Source organism: Dipodomys ordii, unplaced genomic scaffold (genome assembly GCF_000151885.1).
Source record: "Dipodomys ordii isolate 6190 unplaced genomic scaffold, Dord_2.0 Scaffold190, whole genome shotgun sequence".
In the NCBI taxonomy this organism is placed as follows: domain Eukaryota; kingdom Metazoa; phylum Chordata; class Mammalia; order Rodentia; family Heteromyidae; genus Dipodomys; species Dipodomys ordii.
This window is the reverse complement of record NW_012267406.1, coordinates 1,196,405-1,219,036: the sequence shown is the minus strand read 5'-3', so window position 1 is coordinate 1,219,036 and position 22,632 is coordinate 1,196,405. Positions and strand designations below refer to the sequence as shown.

At 36.5% G+C, this 22,632-nt stretch overlaps 1 protein-coding gene across 1 annotated transcript in view; it reads right to left on the bottom strand.

Annotated features, from left to right (window-relative positions):
• Cspp1 (centrosome and spindle pole associated protein 1) overlaps positions 1-21,406 on the bottom strand; it is a 125,761-nt gene extending 104,355 nt beyond the window's left edge. Inside the window, exons 1-5 of the mRNA XM_013034475.1 lie at positions 21,392-21,406; positions 16,163-16,262; positions 6,359-6,462; positions 5,158-5,181; positions 897-977 (exon numbers count right to left, since the gene is read on the bottom strand). Coding sequence (XP_012889929.1) covers positions 897-977; positions 5,158-5,181; positions 6,359-6,462; positions 16,163-16,262; positions 21,392-21,406 — 324 coding nt within the window. The remainder of the gene's footprint in view (positions 1-896; positions 978-5,157; positions 5,182-6,358; positions 6,463-16,162; positions 16,263-21,391) is intronic.
• Positions 21,407-22,632: the final 1,226 nt, after the last annotated feature.

The following is a 22,632-nucleotide window of genomic DNA, read 5'->3' as shown; positions in this document are numbered from 1 at the left end:
TTTCTTTATGAAAAACAATCCTAGATAAACTAGTTCTACACATCTAAAATCATTCCTAAGTTTCTCCAGCTAAGATATATAAGATACATAAGATAAATAACAATAAATTAGAAAAAATATGATAAATAAATCCTTTTATTCCTTGTCAGAAACACTTCCCCCTCCCAACTATAACCCACTCTAACCATTTCATTGCCAAAGTTAAAGAAGGACTCTCATTGTATTTTAAACATACGAAAGTAAAATTGTATAAACATTAAAATACTTTTCTAGAAATTATCTGGTGAAACATTAATACATTAGGAAATTTTTAAACATCTCATATCACTGAAATAACATAATGTAACAATATTGAGAAAACAAGGCTAACTTTTGAAACTCAGTAACTGTCCATGTTGTCTTTGATACTATTTAAGGATCTATATGGGAAATTAAATCTTGAAAGAAGTATAAAGTGCTTTGTCATTATTGCCTCTAAAATATAAAACTGTATTACTCAAGTAAAAGAAACATTTCAAATATTCTCTATACTTACCCACATAAAAGCTCACTATACTCTCACATTCAATGGTCCTAATACTGACAACTATGTCACAATACCATAAACTTTGTAGTTTAGAAACAATACTAAACCCAAAAAAAGAAACCAATACTAAAAAAATGTCCCAAATATTCAATTCAGTATAATCAAATACAATAATCAACTTATCAAATAAATATATCACATTACCTGATTACAAACAAAATGTTCAAACCTTTTTCAGTAACAATTAGGAACTCCATAGATTGGTGGAAAAGAAATATACTAAAGTATGAGAAAACAATGTAATAGGTTCGCCTATGACTTGATGCCTAAGAAAACTACTACCCAGAGTAACTACTCCTTATCCACCTACCTTGGCAGATAACCTCTCACCAATAGGAAGAGACACTCCCAGAGTAGATAGGTCTGTTTCACCCGTGGTTAGAAAATTTTTCTGTACACATACACATAAAAATATATATATTAACTAGTTGCCTCTAAAAATATTTCATAAATTCCTTTACATTCTATATCCAAATCTACTACATTACAGAGAGCGAGAATAAGGATGAAATGGCAACAAAGACAAAAATTTTAAGTCTAGAGAGCATACCAAAAATGACTAGGGAAAAATATGGAATTTTTTTCAATCAACAAATCCTTGAAAGGAAAACTCAGACCTTAATTTTCATTTTTAAAGTCTTATTCAAGGCTGGGTGCTGGTGGCTCACATCTATAATTCTAGCTACTCAGGAAGCTGAGATCTGAGGCTCATAGTTCAAAACTAGTCCACACAGGACAATCTATAAGACACTTAACACCAAAAACCCAAGAGTGGATCTGTAGCTAAAGTTGTAGAACACTGTCCAAAATGCTCAGGGACAGTACCCAAACCTAGTTCAAACCCCAGGATCAGCACACAAAAATAAATTAACCACAGAAGATTTAAAAAAAAAAAAACTCCAACTTTCTGATAGTGACACTTGGTAGTCATACAGCTAACACACTAATTACTTAACTTCCCTAAGTTTCTTCATCTGTAAACAGAGACAGTATCACTTATTATATTATAAAGATCAAATCGATCAAGATGCTAACTTTTTGGTTCTCTGCTTTTATTCATTAAATAATCAATTATTGACTAGTTAATATTATCCAAGTACTATTTTCAGTAATATGGAAACAAGAGATTAACAACCTAGTTAGCAAAAGAAATATAACTACCATACAATGTACTATCTGCTATAATAACACTACATTCAAAACACTGAATAGCCAGGTGGCCATGGCTGAGCTACTCAGATTTGAGGATCAAGGTACAAAGCCAGCCCAGGAAAAAATGTCCATGAAACTACTATCTTTAACTAACAACCAAAGAATAGAACTGTGGTAGAGTGCCATCATTGAGTAAAAATGTTAGGAGACAGCACTCAGGACCTGATTCAAATCCCAGTACCAAAGGCAAAAAAAAAACTGACTATATGGAAACACAATAATTAATAATAGGAAGAGTGCTTAATAAAAATTATTAATAAAGTTCTATAACATCTGTAATTAAAAGTTAGTTGCGCTACAAAAGCTCATTTTAAGTTGGTTGTATGTAACTTTAATAAGACACATTACTATAGTGATCCTGAAACCAGTTTATTCCCTGTATATAAGCCTGATCATTTCATGCACAAAAAAGAGGTCAGAATTCCAACACTCATAAGACAGTTATAAATCTTCCTTCATAAATCTTTCTCACTCCCAATACAGGTCTAGGATAATGTTTGAAATTTTCAATAAATGAAAAATAAGAATGACAATATAGCTTCATAAAAACTTGAATTTTAGTTATTCTTTAATCATTCTGTAAATGGTAAGTGCCTGCTATATGCCCAATACATTTGGGATCCATCAGTATGTTGGAAGGTCAAAACTGTGATCCAAAAATAATAATGAAAAAGAGCAAGCTACCAAGAGTTCAGGATTTTAAGAGTTGAGAGTAGCAGGCTGGGAATATGGCTCAATGGTAGAGTGCTTGCCTAGCATGCATGAAGCCCTGGGTTCGATTCCTTAGTACAGAAAAAGCTAGAAGTGGTGGTGTGCCTCAAGAGGTAAGAGTTCTAGCCCTCAGTTCAAGCTGCCGGACTGGCGAGAGAGAGACAGAGACACAGAGACAGAGAGAGACAGAGACACAGAGACAGAGAGACAGAGACAGAAAGATACAGAGAAATACAGAGACAGAGGGAGGAAAGAGAGGGGAAGAGAGGGAGGAAGAAGGAGAGACAGCAGGGGGGGAGAGAAAGGGGGAGAGAGAGAAGAATAGGGAGAGAGAGAAGAGTAGGAAAAATGGCAATCAGGACACCCTCCTGCATCCCACCTTAAACTCAGGGCCTGGGCACTGTCCCTGAGCCTTTCTGCACTCTACCATTTAAGCTAGAACACCACTTCTGGCTTTTTGGTGTTTAACTGGAGAAAAGAGTCTCATAGACTTTTTTCCCTAGGCTGGCTTTGAATCACAATCCTCAGATCTCTGCCTCTGGGTAGCTAAGATTACATGCCTCCAGCACCTAACAGGATTCTCTTTTGAACATAGTCTTAAAACATAAATGAAAATGTCTGGTAGATAGCCAGATAGAAAAGTTTTAGGTTAAGGACAGAAACCTGGGCTTGTGATATTAATTTAATAATTCAATTTTAAAACTGTTCTCCTGAGACTATGTCCTTTCTGCATTATTAGACAGTCAAGTATTATTGATTCTAAAACTTATACAGATATTTCTTTTAGTGGCTATTCTTGGCCAAAAAAAATATATTTTTTAATTAAGTATCCATGACATCTTAAAGCAAGAAGCCAAAAAAAAAAAAAACAAAGAAATAAGACTTAGAAACTACACATATCCAAACAATACAAGAACCTATAGCCATCTCTTCACATTCAATGTAATTTTTTTCTCTTGTTTGCCTTTCAAGTCCCACCTTCTCAGATATCTTCCAAAAATTTTTACTGTCACTTTAAGGAAATACCTTCTACCTCAATTATATTCTTTTTTTAATTCTTTTTTTTTCTTTTTGCTTATGTGGTGCTGAGGAATCAAACCCAGGGCCTCAAGCATGCAAGGCAAGTGCTCTACCACTGAGCCACCTTCCCAGCCCCTCAATTATATTCTTATATTCAATTATAATCCATTGGCAAAAAAAAACAACACCTTGACATTCCTTTAAATGTAAAGATTGGTGCTTCCTTGTCTTTCAGCTTCTTTTTATGTCTCCTGTGGGGATCCAGGTTAAGATAACCAGTCACCTTGGTTGTAACCAACAGTTTGCCTACCAGGTGACTCTAGCATTTATCCCAAGTCCTAAGAGACACAGTTTAAAGTAGTAAGCCATAAATGCTGTGCTAGCCACCAAAGCCTAGGCTATCTCTTATCTGACCCTATACTTAGTAATCATTGAGAAAGGCTAGGTATACATCAGTTGGCTGTTACCCTTTGTATAGCTGTGTCTAATAAGTGGTGTAATAGTATCCAGGACAAGTCATGTTATCTACGAACACACTTGGTGCAATACTGAATGAATTAGCTAGCCTTTCAGAACTTTCAGAATGATAGAACCATCCTTTACCGTAGCATGGAAAATGGACTGTGAATTAATGCAACAAGAGCAGTGAAGATACAACAACAGCAATCAATTTAAGACAGTGAGATGAGAATCTCAAACAAGTAGAAGAAATTGTCCTAAAATAGTTATTGGGCTCTTCACAGGCTAATTACAGAAATATATTGTTTCACCACTGCCTATTACACATAAATTAAAAACTGTTTTCTAATTTGATCCTTCTACAGTATTATTTCTCATTACTCTCAAAAGAAATCATATCTGATCCAGTCAGGTTAGCAAATCTGGTACATGTTCTCATCCACACACCTAAAATCTAGCCTCCAAGTCCTTCTGTCAGCCTACAAACTATAGGTGAAAGTTTTCTTAGTTTTGCCCAATAATGACTCTGTCATCAATTCAACCTGTCCTGTAATGCCTTTCAAAGTAACACTCTCCACTATTCTAGTCTGTCTCATTGTATATTTCTTGCTGTAGCTATCACTTTCCAAATTGTATGAATATTGTGTTATCCCAACAGCTACAGTCTCAGCTCCTTGAAGACAGGATCCACACTTCCTGATTCATTTCCATGTTTTCCAATATTTATAAATGTGCTTGGCAAAAATTTGTTTTCCAATATAAATTTATAAGCACAAATGACAGGCTTTGCTACAACACTACCAAATAATCTATGTTCCAATAACATGCAGTTCAAAATATTTTCAAATATCTTGATTATTTTCAAATATCTTGTGATTAGCATAATATGGTTAGCAAAAGGCATGTTGAAAACATTTGCAGATTAATAAAAGCAGCATAAGAAAGCAACAAAACAAATACACAACAAGAATCAAAAGTAATGATTGAACTAATGGAAAATTATCATGCATAGATCATCATCTTGCTAAAAGCAAACATACAAAATGATACCATCCAAAACTCTCAGAAACAAATGAAACTTTTTCTAATTGGTTAAATCATATATGTAAATAATTAAAAACTACATTTAAAAAGCTAAACTAAAAGAAAACATTTTAAGGTAACCCTACCTTTCTTTTTGCTTGGGTAATGCCCTAAAGTCAAGAAAAACAGACCATTGAAAAATATATTCAGTCAAAGTCCATTCTGTCCATGCGTAAATTACAATAAACAAGAAACCACATGTGCATTTGATACAAACATGATCTAGTAGTGGAAAAACTAAAGAATATCTTGGATGTCTAGAAACATGATTGTTTAAAATATTTTTGTAACATAAAAAGTAATCTACATTCTAAAACTTACAATAAACCTTTAACTAATAATTTTGACTAAATTACCTAAAATAACTGCTATATTCTGCTAGATAAAACTTTAAATTACAAAGCAAAGACTTTGCTAGTTGTTATAGTGCGAGTATGAAACCCATAGGTTCACACATGGAATCCTTAGTGCCCATCTAGTGGCATTATTTTGGGAGGTGTTGGAAACTTAGTTGTGGGGCCTTGCTGGAAGTAAATCACAGGGAAACCATCCTCAGGGGATATACCTACCTTCTCCTTGCCCTTTCCTGTCTAAGCTCCTCTGCTTCCTATCTGCCATCAAACGAGCAACCTTCTACCATATCATTGGGCCATGTGTTTCAGCCTCACTACAGGCCCAGAGCCAGCAAACTACAGTGGTAACTCTCAAACTGTGAGCCAAAATAAATCTTTCCTCCCTTAAATTGTTTTTCTTCTAAAGCAACCAAAACAAACAAAAAAAACTATTAGTAGTTACTAAACATGTTCAATGAAATGTAAAAAGCTTATTAGCTCATAAAAAAAAATCAGCAACTAGAATTCCACATGTCAGTTTAATACATGACGGTAAAGTAGAAGACTGAGCAATCATAATCAAACCATGATAACTCTACAGAAAACATGGGACAATCAGAACTTAACAATCATTTAAAAGTAGGACCTACTTCCCTACTTCAAATGTCACAAGTCTGTTGTCACTCACTATAACCTACTCATCCATCCCATTTATGGATCAAATCTAGGACCTTACACATATACTTAGCCCACATTCTACCAATGAATCAAACCCCCAGGAAAAAGTCTGTTATTTCATGGCACAAGTTCTCAGCACCAATGTCATATATGCCACTTAACTTTAGCTATATGATTTTGCTAGAAATAATAGAAAATTAACACATGTATCTAATATTAAGAATTTAGAAGATGAATTCTGAAGCATAAGACACAATTTAATAAAACAACTTATTACCTGAGTAAGATAACGTCTATAATCTTGGCGCAATTCTTCTTTTAATTTATGTTTCTTCCGTTCATAGTCTTCCCCAAGGGGCAAACTTAATCCATAGTCAATTCCTAGAAAAAAAACTTTAATGTATGTACTATAGTTTGTTTTCAAACCACTTTCATTGAAGTTTTACCTGCTACATAGTAAAGCCAAGTAGGAAGGAACATAGTTGTACGATTCTGAGACTGGAATCAGGAAGTTTCAGATTTACAATGTTCTAATTGATAACACATGTTCATAATGGCAAAGATCATTCTCATGCATGAACCCTAACCAACCTGTTCTCTCGCTCAGAACATTGTTTCTTTTACCTCCTTTCAGAAATCCTTCCATGCATCTATAAGCAATTTTGTAACCTTAGATATGCATTGATGTGTGTTGTATTTACTTTTCCTCTATTTAAACAATGATATAGCATTGCTTAGCACTTTCTTTTCAAGACAGCAAACTAAACATAAAAAACTAATTGCCTTCACTCTTCTGCTTAATTTTACTTCAATTTCTACAAAAAAAAAGTACCTACAACAATTTTATGTGTCCGTTTTCAATTCTTCTCTTTAGTAAACAAAAGTATCTTTGCTATCACACATTTCTGAGAAAAAATACTAAAGGCATATGCTTTTAAAATTAAATTGCTAAAGAATTTAAAGTTCAACTGTGTATTCTGATTTCACATAATGGTTAACTTTTTAATTGTGGCATATGAAATTTTTCATTTTAACCATCTAAGTTTTAGGGATGCAATTCAGTGGCATTAAGTACCAATATTCACAATCCAATTCCAAATCCAACATCCCAAACTCTATAAATGCATGTAATTTTTGAAGAAAACTACATTTTCAGTAGTTATTCTTCACATGAAATTCAAAAATTAAACTACACTTTAGGATGACAATACAAATTAAAAATACACTAAATCCACTGAGCTATACACTTTATGGTAAATTTCATGACACATATATTTAAACAGAACTGTTAAAAAATTAGATTACAAGCCAGCATCAGTGACTCACCCCTGTAATCCTAACTACTCAGGAAGCTGAGATCGCAGGATTGAGGTTCAACACCAGGCCAGGCAAGAAAGTCCGTGAGACTCTTACCTCCAATTAACCACCAGAAAACCGGAAGTGGCGCTGTGGCTCAAAGTGGGAGAGTGCTAGCTAGCCTTGAGTATAAAAGCTCAGAGACATCACCCAGGCCCTAAGTTCAAGCACCAGGACTAAGAAAAGTAAAATTCGATTTTAAGCACCAATGGTTCCTGTCTATCATCCTAGATGCTCAGGAGGCAGAGACCAGGAGACCTGAGATTCAAAGTCAGCCCAACTGATGGGCAAAATCTGGACTGAGCCAGGTACCAGTGGCTCATGCCTGTAATCCTAGCTACTCAGAAGGCTAATATCTGAGGATCACCTCGGGGAGGAAAGCCCGTGAAAGTCATCGCCAATTTACCACCAGAAAACGAAGTGGCGCTGTGGTTGAGGTGGTAGAGTGCTTGCCTTGAGCTCAAGGACAGCGGCCCAGGCCCAGAGTTCAAGTCCCATGACCAACCAAAACAAAACAAAATGCTGGACTGGACGTGTGGCTCAAGTAATAGAGCATCAACTAAGCAAACAAGCTGAGCAGGCTCAAGGCCCTGATTTCAAAGGTTCCAGTACCAGAAGAAAAAAAAAAAGATAAAGAACCACAAATATCAGAAGTACATTTATATTTATAAAGCCCTCCTTTCTTAGTCCTATTATGTACATACTAGTATAGTTATTAAAAATTATCATTTCTACCATAAATATTCTATAGTTAATGTAAGTACTTAAGCAAAATCACCATTTTTGTGTCCTGTAATGCAGCAGACTATGGGAACTTATCATGTATATGTCATATTACTGTTTATTACATCACTAAATTATTTCAGAGGGGGAGAAAAACCAAAGTAGTAAAACATAAATGTAGGCCTACTGATTTTTATAGAAGACTAAAATCCTGCTTTCCTTACTAAGCACTGTAGAATTCTGCTGATAAATACTTCTGGCTTACTAAATTCCTTGGTGACAAACCATAGGATACATGCGATACCTCTCACCTATGCTTATAACTCACTTCAAAAGAATGTAAAACATTCCATCTGCGTGGAATTTTCTATCATCCTGGAAAGGAATTTTTTCCTCACAAAGGAATCAAACTCTTATTTACTTATTTATTTATTTAGCCAGTCATATAGCTTGAACTCTGGGCCTAGGTGTTGTCCCTCAGCTCTTCAGCTCAAGGCAAGCACTCTACCATGTGAGCCACAGCGCCACTTCTGGTTTTCTGGTGGTTTATTAGAGATAAGTTATGGATTTTTCCTGCCCTAGCTGGCTTTGAACTGCAATCCTCAGATCTCAGCCTCCTGAGTAGCTAGGATTACAAACGTGAGCCACCAGCACCCAGCTATTTTTTTTTAATATAGAAGTTAATCCTAAGGAGAAAAATAGTTCTGATTCTCATATTCAGAATGAAGCAACACGTGAAATTAAGATATAAGATTCAAGAGGGCAAGGTCCATGCTTTATTCATTTTATAACATCTAATACACAACCTGTACACAAGAAATACAACAGATAAATGTGGAAATGAATATATACTGAATGCCTAAGCAAAAGAAGAATGAGAAAGGGAGCAAAGAACACATATTGGTATTTCATTTTTTACTTTGGAAGTCAATGCACAGAGAGGAGGCATGGCAATGAGTAACTAGAGTTACTTATATATCAAGTCATATAAGGTCACAATGGATATTCTATTGTGTCAAGGAAACAAAGACAAGGATACAAAAGATATCTCCTAATGCAATTTTCCTAGGATGAAACCAGCAATTTATAACTTTCTGAAATGTCCTATATTTAAGGTGGCTTTTACAATCTATTTTAATTATACTTTGCATTTATACAGAAGAATGGGGGAAAAACTGTTGATTCACTTTCATTTGTGAATTATTGCTCACCTTTTTTTTTTTTTTTAGTCAGCCTGGGTGCTGTCCCTGAGCTCTTCAGCTAACTCTACCACTTGAGCCACAGTGCCACTTCGTTTTCTGGTGGTTAACTGGACATGAGAGTATAAGGGACTTTCCTGCCAGGGCTGGTTTAAACTGTGATCTCAGATCTCAGCTTCCTAAGTAGCTAGGATTACAGGTATAAGCCACCAGCGCCCAGCTCATATCATTACTTAATTATCTTGCACCAAGTGCCAGTGGTGCAATAGTCTGAGATCTAAGGATCCTAGTTCAAGCCAGACTGGGCATGAAAGTCTGTGAGACTCTTATCTCCAATTTATCATAGTAAAGCTGGAAGTACAACTGTGGCTCAAAGTGATAGCATGCATGCTAGTCTTTAGCAAAGGGACAGTATCCATGCTGTAAATTCAAGCTCCAAGACTAGCAAAAAAAAAAAGAAACAGTACTTGGATTTTCTGTATGAATTTTAGTTGTAGCAACTGCCTTAGTAGACCTGAAACCATATCAAATGCTTCTTGTTAAATGATAATCATAAATTTACAGTACAGTCAACATAAAATATCTTCAACTACTTATTTTTTGTCATCTGGTACCAAAATTTTATAGAATTAGACATACTACATGAAAATAAAGCTACAAGGGTTGGGGTTATGGAGTGCCTACATAGTATATATGAAGCCCTGAGTTCAAACTCCAGTACAGCCAAAAGTAGTAAAAATTTAAAAATAAGAACTGTAGGAAACAATTTTTCTACTTAACTAAATATTAAAAAAAGCATTTTAATTGGCTTAATACACTAAGAAACATAGCGAAACTTATTTGGCTGAGTCTTAAAATGGTTCTAGCAACAAGTAAAGCATTCCTGTCTTTTTAGGATCATTTGAAGTGATGTCACCTCAAATAAACATCACTTAAGCTATAATAACATGCCTCAGGCCAATTACAACTAGAAGTACTTTATTTCTAAAAAGTTGTGGGTTAAAGTAGTATAAACTAAAGCATACTTTTTAACATTAATCTTCAAATAAAGTACCCATAATAACCCCCATGACAAATTAGCATAGAATTGCTTTATGTAGTATCTTAAGCACTTCATAAAATCAGAAGAAAAAACGGCAACAGTAGGCCTTTTATGTAAACAGTCAATTTGTGAAGATGTAACTACTTCAAGAACATTGTACTCTCTTGTAGTAACAAGGACCCATCTGTCTCATCACAAACTAAGTAAAAAAATAGAAAAGTATTAAGGATCTTACCTTTAACAAAATAAACCCACAGCTAAATTGTTAAAAAGGAATAATTATGAAAATAAGAATTAATGAAAACTTCCTTATATGTATTTTCTAAACTGTTTATATTAACTGAAATTTTTGCCTTAATTTTTAGTCAACCTTAAACTTCAAAGCTCTATAGTAGGACTTTCTGATGCTCTCTTTTGTATTTTTAAATCTAATAATTCTTTTCCAGATTATGAGTATATTCAAAAGGAATTTTTAATTTTTTGTTGTTGGTAGTATGGGGCTTGAACTCTGGCCTCGATGCTGTCCCTGAGCTCTTCAGCTCAAGGCAAGCACACTACCACCTGAGCCACAGCGGCACATCTGGTTTTCTGGTGGTTAATTGGAGGTAAGAGTCTCAGGGACTTTCCTGCCTGAGCTGGCTTTGAACTATGATCCTTAGATCTCAGCCTCCTGAGTAGCTAGGATTACAAACATGAGACACCAGTTCCCGGCGAATTTTTAAATTTTTGTTTTGTTTTTGTATTGTCAGGGCCTTACACTTGCTAGGCAAACACTTTACCACATATGGCAAACTCCTAGGTCATTTTGCTTTAACTATTCTGCAGATAGGACTCCCTTTAATTAGAGTTGGCCTTCCAACTACATCTCCCTCCCACCTGGGAATACAAACATCTACAACCACACTCAGCTTGTTTGTTGAGACGGGGGTCTTCCTAACATTTTCCCCTGCTGATTCTGACTTTTGCCTCCCACATAATTGATACCAAAGGCACACATCAACACAAATGACCATGAAAAGCAGTTTTTAAATGTCAACCAGCTAAAGTTGTTCATGTCCATATTTCAAGCACTTGGGAAGCTGAAGGTATAAAGGTGGGCAGGTTGAAGCCAACAGTGAGATCTCATCTAAAAAATAAATAAATAACTAAAGCCAGATCTACTGGCTCATAACTATAATCCTAGCTTCTAGGAAGGTGGAATTTGGGGGGACAGAGGTTCAAGAACAATCCCGACAAAATGTTTGGGAAACCCCAACTCAACCAATAAAAAGTAGGGTGTGGAAATGTAAATAGAGGAATCAGGAGTCCAGCCAGCCCAGGCATAAATTCAACACTGTATTTAAAAGAGTTAGGGGCATGGCTCAAGTAGTAACGTGCCTGCTTAGTAAGTACAAACTGAGTATTGCTCACTATTGTCAAAAATAGTAAAAACAGTAATAATAATCTAGCCATGTAATTTCTAGTAACAAAGTAAATCTCTTTACCTTATTTTGGTAATGTAATATTTGCTTTGCAGAGTTCCAAAATGATGACTTCAAAGCATGAGAAGCAAAATGAATCTAGTTAATTTTGGAACTTGAAATGTTGATCAATGGCATTTTAATTTAAGAAGGAAAGAATTTCTAGAATTGGTAATTTAAAAAATACCTAAGGTGGTTAGAAACAGATGATGAATTCCTGAAGTATCAAAGTTAGAGGTTAAGCAGCTGAGAAAGAACCAGGAAAAAAAAAGAGAGAGAAAGTGGAGGAGAGAAAGAAAGAAAGAAAACGAAAAGAAAGAAACAAGAGTAGTCAAGCATCTCCAACACCACTCACAGGCTTGGTGACTGGCCATTACTCAAACAATGCAATAACTAAGTCATTGTTACCATCATAGTTACAGTTTATAAAATCAAAATTAACAAGAAAAAGTAGGTAAGGCTAAGAATCCAGAAGAAACTAGATAGAAATTTCCAAAAGGTCTTCCCCAATGGAGTCATATAGGACACATTAAATGAAGACTGTACCAAGAACTGATCATAGTGACCTCTGACTAGCACGTACCAAAATTCTAGACTCTCCAGAAGTAAGTATTCAAACAGTTTTGGGCACAATAAAACATCCTTGTCGTTTAAGCAAACTTTTATAACAATATAGGGAACTGTTTATTTGCTAAATCCCAGGCACAGGCCAATCCTGCAAGCAGACTTTTCTAAGGATAGGCAATTCCAGGCTTACTGTGTTGTTCTCTGCACAGGGAGAGAAAAATAGGAGAAAGAGTACTGGGATAAAATAGAAAAAAAAAAAAACCATTGGGGAGGGTAGTATGTGGCTTTGAGACAGAAGACAATGGGATAAGACAGCGTGATATGATGTGGATTTAGGTAAATGTACAGCTAACAGCAGCAGCAGAGCCCATCTGATGATGGAAGTAATTACTAAGAGGAGTTCCACAGTTCCACAGAAAATGGTCAGTTATCAAACTGTTTTGCAGTAAAAAAAAAAAAAACAACTGTGTTTGATCATTTAAAGGATATATTCAGTTTATGTTATAAAGTTAGTCAAAGTAACTGCATAGTATTCTTTAGTAAGTCAATGTACATCAGTAATAGTTTCAAGTCAGGCACTGGTGACTATGCCTGTAATCTTAGGTTCTCAAGAGATCTGAAATCTCATGATTGAGGTTCAAAGCCAGCTCAGGCAGGAAAGCTCATCAGACTCTGATCTCCAATTAACTGGCAAAAAACCAAAAGTAGATGGAGCAACAGATTAAGTGGCCTTGAGCAAAAAAGCTCAGAGAGTGCAGCCAGGCCCAGAGTTCAAGCCCCAGGACCAGTACAAAAAAATAACAATAATAATTTCAGTTGACAATTACAAAAAGAGATTCCATGGAAATTAAATTTCCAAGGAAATTGACTTTATATTTGCAATGAGAATATAGATTTAAAACCTCTTTTTCAGGCACCTAAATAGCATGCACTATGCCAGATAATAGAAATATAATGGGAAATAAATTGAAATGATACTTTTATCAAAAATTGTGCAAAGACCTATTAGAGGGAGCTAAACTATAAATCAGAAATCTTAAGTGAAAGATAATAGCAACGTACATTTTTTTTAAAAAGTCAGTGGAATTAGAGTTAGCCAGTAGAATCAACTGTATTTGTCTAGTTCTTTAACATGGGGATCCTGATGCCTGGTCTCATGCTACCTCTAGGGTCTCTAAGATCATTCCAGGGTAGGGGAGGAGGCTTGAGGCACAGGGAGAAGTTGGATTCTGACTGCTAGAAGATGGGAATCAAGAATGACTTGCTGAGTCAACTTGCTGAGGTAGAAGCACTAGAACACTGCAGAGGATTATGATTTAATGTTACATATGTTTTGAGCTCATGACATCCAGGTAGAGATGTTCGATAAGAAATTACACATTTTATTTTTTTTGGGTCCGGTAGTGGGGCTTGAACTCTGGGCCTGTGCGCTGTCCCTCAGATCTTCAGCTCAAGGCTAGTGCTCTACCACTCGAGCCACAGAGCCACTTCTGGCTTTTTTCTTTTTGCTTATGTGGTGCTGAGGAATCGAACCCAGGGCCTCAGGCATGCAAGGCAAGCACTCTACCACTGAGCCACCTTCCCAGCCCCAATACAATACTCTTTTTTTTTTTTTTAATTTGGGTGGGGTCCATTCGTGGGGCCTGAACTTTGGGCTTGGGCACTGTCCCTCAGCTCTTCAGCTCAAGGCTAGCGCTCTACCACTTGAGCCACAGCGCCACTTCTGGCTTTTTTTTCTTTTTGCTTATGTGGTGCTGAGGAATCGAACTCAGGGCCTCAGGCATGCAAGGCAAGCACTCTACCACTGAGCCAACTTCCCAGCCCCCAGAATAACCAATTTTTGAACTCATAAAAATCTTAACACCAGAAGATAAAGAAGCTGAAGACCTTAAAAATTAAGGAACTATATCAAAATATAACACTTTAATTCACCATAGATGTATATTAGCTAATTACTTATAGGAAATCAAAATGTAAAAAGTTAACAATAAATCTGATATTTACAGTAGTACAGTCATTTTGAGGATTTTTTTCAGTAAAGTGATAAAAAAAAAAAGTCCATTAACTACTATTCAGTCTCCTAGACAACATTCTTTTTTATTTGGTAGTATACAAAAGCAAAGAAACTATTTAGGAACATACCTCTAACCATAAAATAATCCAGATGTGAATAGTTTTGAGTCAAATGAGAACAATTTTTCAATCAAATGAATCATATTTGACTTACTTCTTTGTGAAAGTTTTAGCCACCATCAATGATTCTCAACATGCATCTTAAAAATATTCCTATTTTCTTAAAAATTGTACCTACCAATAAATCAAATGATAAAGTTTTCAAATACATACTAAAACTATCATAAATCAGTATGACTATAGTATTTTTTTTTAATTTATTGGTACTAGAGCCATACCCCCAGGCCTTTGGTTACCTAGAGCCAGCTGGACTAAGATCTTCTCACCTACACTTACCATGTAGCTGTGATGACAGGTATGAGACATTTGTGCCCAGCTTATTTTTTTTTTTTTTTTCGGTCGTGGGGCTTGAACTCTGGGCCTGGGCGCTGTCCCTCAGCTCTTCAGCTCAAGGCGAGCGCTCTACCACTTGAGCTACAGCGCCACTTCCGGTTTTCTGGTGGTTTATTGGAGATAGGAGTCTCACGGTCTCTCCTGCCCGGGCTGGCTTTGAACCGCGATCCTCAGATCTCAGCCTCCTGAGTAGCTAGGATTACAGGCGTGAGCCACCAGCGCCCGGCTCCAGCTTATTTTTTGTGAAGAACTTTCATTAGCTTTTGTGTTTATTTTTTGCCCAAGCTGTCCTCAAACTGTAATTCTCCTAAGTGGTTGGGCATAATATTAATTTTTATATCTTTGTATTTAATAATACAATAATCTGTACATGATGGTCTTTAATCAAATGTTTTATATCTTTTAAGTATATTTGATTTTGAAATAAGTGTATTTTCTTCAACATACAAACACACACATACACATTCCATTCAGACTTTCTAATTTTTAGTTATGCTATACAAACTTGCTGCTATGATTTCTATACATATTTTTTTGCTGAGACCAAATCTTTTTTTTTTTTTTTTGGTCAGTTCTATGGGCTTGGGCGCTGTCCCTCAGCTCTTCAGCTCATGGCTAGCACTCTACCACTTGAGCCACAGCACCACTTCTGGTTTTCTAGTGATTTATTGGAGATAAGGGTCTCACGGACTTTCCTTGCCTGGGCTGGCTTTGAACCATGATCCTCAGATCTCAGCCTCCTGAGTACCTAGGATTACAGGTGTGAGCCAACTGTGCCCGGCTAGACCAAATCTTGAACTTAGAGTTTATAGATTTGAACTCACGTGCCTAGAGCTTGCTTGGCTCACTTGCTCACGCCTATCACTCTACCACTTGAGCCAGCCTGGCTACTTTGCTAGTTGATTAGAATCTTTCAGACTTTTCTGCCCAGGTTGACTTCAAACCACAATTTTCTGGTGTTAGCCTTCTCATAGTCAGGCATGAACCCCTGGAACCCAGCTTTGATTTCTTTAAATCTTAACTAAGGTAATACTAAGTACAAGGTTCTCAGCATAAGTTTCATATGCAATCTATATTGTCACATGAATGATTCCAGAAAGTAAAGATTTAGAATTTCAAATAAATATTTTCTTCTAACAAAGATAATTTTCCTTCAGAATGACCTGCTAAGACATCTTAAAGTTAGTATAGTGTGTCTTATAACATACCTAAGGACCCCTTGGTCTGTTGACTGTTTGGTGGTATGTTTTCCTTAGCCATGGAAACTAATACTTTACTATTTTCAGAAAGCTTCTCTGAAGCCTTTCCCTGAAAGAGACATAATGATTATAAATTAGGGGCAAGGAGTACACAATTGCAATTAATCAAAACTTTAATAGCTTCACAAAATTACATGGTAATAGGAAAGATTTAAATGTAAGGTTTGAGATATTAAACAAAGTTATGTGAATATTCTAATAAATTTAATTCATGTACTTATCAAAAATGAATTCTTACATTAATGAGTAAAAGAATATATAAAAACCTATGCCATCAGAAAGCTTATAATTGTTGGTAAGACACATAAGAAACATGATATATAAATTATGTGATATAAAAAGAGTGAACAAAGCAGTAGCTATGGGGAAAAGGTGGGGTAAGGTTGGTAAGCCCAGAAATGCTGGAAGAGAGACAACAAGGCTTCAATGAGCAGATGATCTTGAACTAACACTTAAAAGGTTATTTACTATTTAATATGAGGCTATAATAGGCATATTTAAAGCTATGTACTATACTATATAACTCCAAATACTGCATGCTAGCCTGCAGTGCCATAGGGTAATTAAGAGCATAGACTGGAACTGGATGAAGGTTGCAGTCCTGAACCTACCTGTATATACCTGGATAAATTACTTAACTCGTTTGAATCTCATTTTCTTGGTCTATTTTTTAATGGCCCTTAATTCATAGGGATATTACAACTAGACTAAATGATACATATGAAATCCTTGGCATACCCATGTTCATGACAGATTATTATGGAAGGAAGAAAATCAAGTATGATGGATTAGGAAATAAGCACTGCAGTCAAGTTAACAAGGGTCAAAGACTAGTTCTAACTCTTATCACCTTAGCCTCAAAATACTCAAAATACATCTCCATTTACTCATTCAGACAATCACAACATCATCACTTATCGCAGATTACTATGAAATATAATCTTTTAGGACAATGTCTTGTTAATACCCTAACACTCAAAAAATATTAATTATGCAAGTAAAAATACTCCATAATTAGAATATCCAAATTACGATCTCAACTTAAATAGCTTTGTCCAGGACACATGCTCATAAATCTTAGTAGACGCTAACACAAAGGTAAGACAAATACTTGAGTAAAGCAATCTACATGGTATTTCTATTATGATAGAGCATATGGCACAGATTTATCAACTTGCTACATGCACTTATCCATGAAAGATCATGACACATCTGTCTAATTTAGTACAGTGTTTTCAGAGCCTAGCAGTACCTAACATAATCTCAGAGTTTGCTAGACAAATTATTTCACCAAAATGAGAATAACTTTAAAACTTTCTAGACACTGTCTACAGAAAGTTGTAACAAATTAATCTTCAAAGCAAATAGTACAAAATACACTACCCAAATGAATTTACTAATAGAGATTTCAAAGAATTTCAAATCCATTAATCTAACTTTTTCACACAGAATGAGAACTTTCTTATACATCTGTGCTATATACATTCTATATTTCTTTGTACTATCTCCTAGTCATCTTAAGAAGCACATAACTAGCCGGGTGCTGGTGGCTCACGCCTGTAATCCTAGCCACTCAGGAGGCTGAGATCTGAGGATCGAGGTTCAAAGCCAGCCCGGGCAGGAGAGACCGTGAGACTCCTATCTCCAATAAACCACCAGAAAACCGGAAGTGGCGCTGTAGCTCAAGTGGTAGAGCGCTCGCCTTGAGCTGAAGAGCTGAGGGACAGCGCCCAGGCCCAGAGTTCAAGCCCCACGACCGACAAAAAAAAAAAAAAAATAAGCTGGGCACAAATGTCTCATACCTGTCATCACAGCTACATGGTAAGTGTAGGTGAGAAGATCTTAGTCCAGCTGGCTCTAGGTAACCAAAGGCCTGGGGGTATGGCTCTAGTACCAATAAATTAAAAAAAAATACTATAGTCATACTGATTTATGATAGTTTTAGTATGTATTTGAAAACTTTATCATTTGATTTATTGGTAGGTACAATTTTTAAGAAAATAGGAATATTTTTAAGATGCATGTTGAGAATCATTGATGGTGGCTAAAACTTTCACAAAGAAGTAAGTCAAATATGATTCATTTGATTGAAAAATTGTTCTCATTTGACTCAAAACTATTCACATCTGGATTATTTTATGGTTAGAGGTATGTTCCTAAATAGTTTCTTTGCTTTTGTATACTACCAAATAAAAAAGAATGTTGTCTAGGAGACTGAATAGTAGTTAATGGACTTTTTTTTTTTATCACTTTACTGAAAAAAATCCTCAAAATGACTGTACTACTGTAAATATCAGATTTATTGTTAACTTTTTACATTTTGATTTCCTATAAGTAATTAGCTAATATACATCTATGGTGAATTAAAGTGTTATATTTTGATATAGTTCCTTAATTTTTAAGGTCTTCAGCTTCTTTATCTTCTGGTGTTAAGATTTTTATGAGTTCAAAAATTGGTTATTCTGGGGGCTGGGAAGGTAGCTCAATGGTAGAGTGCTTGCCTTGCATGCCTGAGGCCCTGAGTTCGATTCCTCAGCACCACATAAGCAAAAAAAGAAAAAAGCCAGAAGTGGCGCTGTGGCTCAAGTGGTAGAGCACTAGCCTTGAGCTCAAGAGCTGAGGGACAGCGCCCAGGCCCAGAGTTCAGGCCCCACGACCGAACCCAAAAAAACAAATCTGATAAAAATACATTAATGTCTTACTGAAAACCATTATTTTGTATAATATATGCTCTCAAAAAATTAAAATATGGGCTGGGGGAAGCTGGCTCAGTGGTAGAGTGCTTGCCTTGCATGCACAAGGCCCTGGGGTCGATTCCTCAGCACCACATAAGCAAAAAGGAAAAAGCCAGAAGTGGCACTGTGGCTCAAGTGGTAGAGTGCTAGCCTTTAGCTGAAGAGCTGAGGGACAGCGCCCAGGCCCAGAGTTCAGGCCCCATGACGGGACCCAAAAAAAAAAATTAAAATATATAATCATCACTATCCACACACAATGAATAGTAAATAAATCCTTAAAGACAAAACATCATTTCCCTCCTGCATAAAAAAAGTGTTTTTATCTAATTTCTAACTTGCTGAAAAGTCACAAAAATGATACTAAGCATCCTTACACACTCTTTTCTAATTTCTCACTGTTCAGATTTTACCCTGCTTTATTCTTTGCTTGTATACAGAAGGCCACGTCTACATGCATGTACATGAATTCTAATTAAGAGGGTGAATTGCATATATTACAGCCCTCAGTACATAAACTCTTAAAGGATACTTCTTAAGAATTGAGTGGGGGGCTGGAGGCTCAGTGGTAGAGTGCTTGCCTTGCATGCATGAGGCCCTGGGTTCGATTCCTCAGCACCACATAAGCCGAAAAAAAAAAAAGCCAAAGTGGTGCTGTGGCTCGAGTGGGAGCTGGGGATGTAGTTCAGTGAAAAAATACTTACCTCACATGTGAGGCACTAGGTTCAGTGTCTAGCACCACAAGAACTAGGGTTTTGTTTGTTTTGGCAGTACTGAGTGTTGGACTCAGGGACTTCCTTGTGCTCTCTAGGCAAGTGCTCTACCACTTGAATCACAGCTCCAATCCTTTGGACAAATTTCTTACATAACTTTAATTTGATTTACCAACCTCAGAAACACTGATTTTTTTTAAATGGTCTATTTTCCATATTCCAATTTTATGAGCTGGCCCATATGGGTCTTAACATCTTATTTCTCCCTTTCCCCAATTGAGGTTCCAGACTAGGTTAGGTATTGTACTTCATTGTTCTGTCTCTTCAGCCTTCTTTAATTTGGAACATCTTTACAGCCTTCATCTCTTATGACATTAGTATTTTTTAATAAAATCTACCTACTAGCCACTTTTAATAAACCAATCCTAATCCAGAGTTTGACATTAGTCAAAACATTAGTCCTTAATGACTAAATTCAGATCATACATTCTCTTTTTTTTTGGGGGGGGGTCCGGTCATGGGGCCTGAACTCTGGGCCTGGGCGCTGTCCCTCAGCTCTTCAGCTCAAGGCTAGCGATCTACCACTTGAGCCACAGTGCCACTTCCGGCTTTTTTCTTTTTGCTTATGTGGTGCTGAGGAATCGAACCGAGGGCCTCGAGCATGCAAGGCAAGCCCTCTACCACTGAGCCATCTTCCCAGCCCAGATCATACATTCTCTACAGGAATATTACTTATGGAAAGTTTATCTTTCTCAAGGTATCACCAACAAAAACGTACCCACTATATGTTTTATCAACTGTTCAAGAAGTTGCCTGACTTCTCTACTATTATTTCCTGTAGTCATAACAATCTGTGAGGAAGATTATGTAAATACCACTTGAGCCACAGTGCCACTTCCGGCTTTTTTCTTTTTGCTTATGTGGTGCTGAGGAATCGAACCGAGGGCCTCGAGCATGCAAGGCAAGCCCTCTACCACTGAGCCATCTTCCCAGCCCAGATCATACATTCTCTACAGGAATATTACTTATGGAAAGTTTATCTTTCTCAAGGTATCACCAACAAAAACGTACCCACTATATGTTTTATCAACTGTTCAAGAAGTTGCCTGACTACTATTATTTCCTGTAGTCCTAACAATCTGTGAGGAAGATTATGTAAATACCCTACTCCTGATCAAAATTTTCCTATCAACTGTTGATTTTTTTCTTTGGTGCTGGTGCTTCACACTCTTGCTGAGCTTCTTTCCTTATAGCTGGCACTTTCACACTTGAGCCATGCCTCCATTTCCACCTTTTAGCTAATTAACTAGATTTGTCTGTTCTTCTCAGGCTAGCTTCAAATCACAATCCTCAAATCTCAGCCTCCTGAGTAGTTAGGATACAGGCATGAGCCACCAGTCTTAATTGGAAATATTCTCACATACTTTCCTGCCAGGGCTGGCTTCAAATCACAATCCTCAAATCTCAGCCTCCTGAGTAGTTAGGATTACAGGCATGAGCCACCAGACACCCCACTCTGGAATTGTTTTTAAATTCTTAAGTTATAGTTTTAAATGAGAAATAATTTATGTCATAGAATTCACTCAATGTATGGATAAAGAAGATATGAAATACACACTATGGAATATTACACAGCCACAAAGAAAAGTGAAATGTCATTTGTAAGAAAATGGATGAAACTAGAAGATATCACACTGAGCAAGACAAGTCAGGCTCAAAAGAACCCAAAATACCATGTTTTCAATCATATGCGGGAGTTAAACCTAAAGGACATACATATTCATTGACATGTACATAAGTACATATCATCATCATATATTTACTTAGATGGTCAAACACAGACTGCTCAGGGAGAGAAGAGAGAATGGAAAAAGAAGAGGGTGAACAACTTTGTAGCACATCCCAAGTATATATGAGAGCAGCACAGAGAAAGCTGATGATCAACAGTGGGTTGAGGGGAAAAGAAAAAGACACTAAAGGTGGGTGAGGACTAGCAGGAAAGTTATGCTGATAGGGAGAATAAAGGAGCTTGAATACTGTCCAAGTAAATTATTTGCAACTATGAAAATGGAATGCAATTTTTCAGGGGGCTGAAAGATAAGGAGTATGATAGAATGCAGTATAAATTCCCATACACCAGTATAATATAAGCTAATTAAAAAATTCACTTATTCTAATGAAGAGTTAAAATGAGTTTTAGGAAATTTTGAGTGTTCAAATATTATGACAATCATGTTTTATAATATTCCATCACCCAATAAGACAACTAGAATAGCCCTCTGAGCTATAAGGTCAACAAAGACATCATGGGAGAGGGGAAAAATACAGATCAACTCTCAAAGACTATGTGGTCATTAAGAAAGAAAAGAGAAAAAGTAAGCCTTGCCAGGCTCTAGTAGCTCACACCTGTAATCCTAGTTACTAAGGAGGCTGAGATCTAAGGATTGTGGTTCAAACTCAGCCAGGGCAGAAAAGTCTGTCGGACTCTTATTTCCAATAAACTACTCAGAAAATGCCAGAAGTGTGCCATCCTGTGGTTTAAGTGGTAGACCACTAGCTTTGAGCAAAAAAAAAAAAAGCACAGGGGCAACACTCAGGCCCAGAGTTCAAGTCCCAGGACCATCACACACACACACAAAAAGTAGGCCTCGCTCATCTCTAAAACCCAATAAATATAAAGCAAAAATTTTAGAAACTAAGTTCCTTTGCTTCATCTCTCTTACTTTTTTATTATCTTTAAGTAAGTATAAAAAGGGGTTTTCAGCTGGGCAATGGTTGTTCACACCTGTAATCCTATATTCTTCAGGAGGCTGAGATCTGATGGTCATGGTTCAAAACCAGCCTGGGCAACAAAGTGCATGAGACTCATCTCTAATTAACCACCAGAAAACTGGAACTGGCACTGTGGCTCTATGTGGTAGAGTGCTAGTCTTGAGCAAAAGAGCTCAGGCCCCCTTAGCTCAATCCCCACAAC